A 691-nucleotide genomic window follows, 5' to 3' on the forward strand; every position below is an offset into this window, starting at 1 on the left:
CAGGACAACCACGCCAAGCCCCGTTGTCGTAACCACCGCGTCAGCTGCGGTCCAACTGGCCCCACATCCCAATTCAGGACACTTGGGCTTCTACATTGAAAGAAAAAAAAAAAAATTTGCTTCCCACACACTGAACTTCTCAATCTGCCAAACTCCAGAATGCACAAGTGTTGTCCTCTCTCCAAACCACCTCCCAGCCCAGGAGAAACACCAGCCCTTCAGTCCAGCAGCCCCGGCTGCACAGGCAAGGAGAGCCTGGCTGCGTCCCGGCAGCTGGATTAACGACATTCCTCCTCCGGCCTTGCTAATCTGCTGCCATCCCCACCTCCTGCTCGCTGGCTCCAAACCCGACGGGGATTTTGTTCCTAATTTAAAGGCAGTACCCACTGGGAAACACCGCAGAGGGAGGGAATGTCCAAAGCCAGGTTGGACGGGGCTTGGAGCAACCTGGTCTAGTGGGAGATGTCCCTGCCCACGGCAAAGGGGCTGGAATGAGATGATCTCTAAGGTCCTTTCCAACCCAAACCATTCCATGATTCTATGTCCCACCGCTCAACATTACCTTCAGCTTCTTCTCCTTCTCGTGCACAACGGCACGGACAATATTGAGAGAGGTGTATGTGAAGCTGAGCATGAGCAGCAGAGGCAGCTGGTTCTGGATGGCAAGGAGGAAGAGGTCGTTGACGTACGC

General features: G+C 54.6%; 1 protein-coding gene across 1 annotated transcript in view; it reads right to left on the reverse strand.

Annotated features, from left to right (window-relative positions):
* The window catches only part of ABCA3 (ATP-binding cassette, sub-family A (ABC1), member 3), a 22,315-nt gene that overhangs the window by 15,686 nt on the left and 5,938 nt on the right, over positions 1-691 (reverse strand). Inside the window, 1 exon segment of the mRNA XM_009869163.1 lies at positions 563-691. This exon segment is cut by the window's right edge and continues 1 nt beyond it. Coding sequence (XP_009867465.1) covers positions 563-691 — 129 coding nt within the window.

Source organism: Apaloderma vittatum, unplaced genomic scaffold (genome assembly GCF_000703405.1).
Source record: "Apaloderma vittatum isolate BGI_N311 unplaced genomic scaffold, ASM70340v1 scaffold10685, whole genome shotgun sequence".
In the NCBI taxonomy this organism is placed as follows: domain Eukaryota; kingdom Metazoa; phylum Chordata; class Aves; order Trogoniformes; family Trogonidae; genus Apaloderma; species Apaloderma vittatum.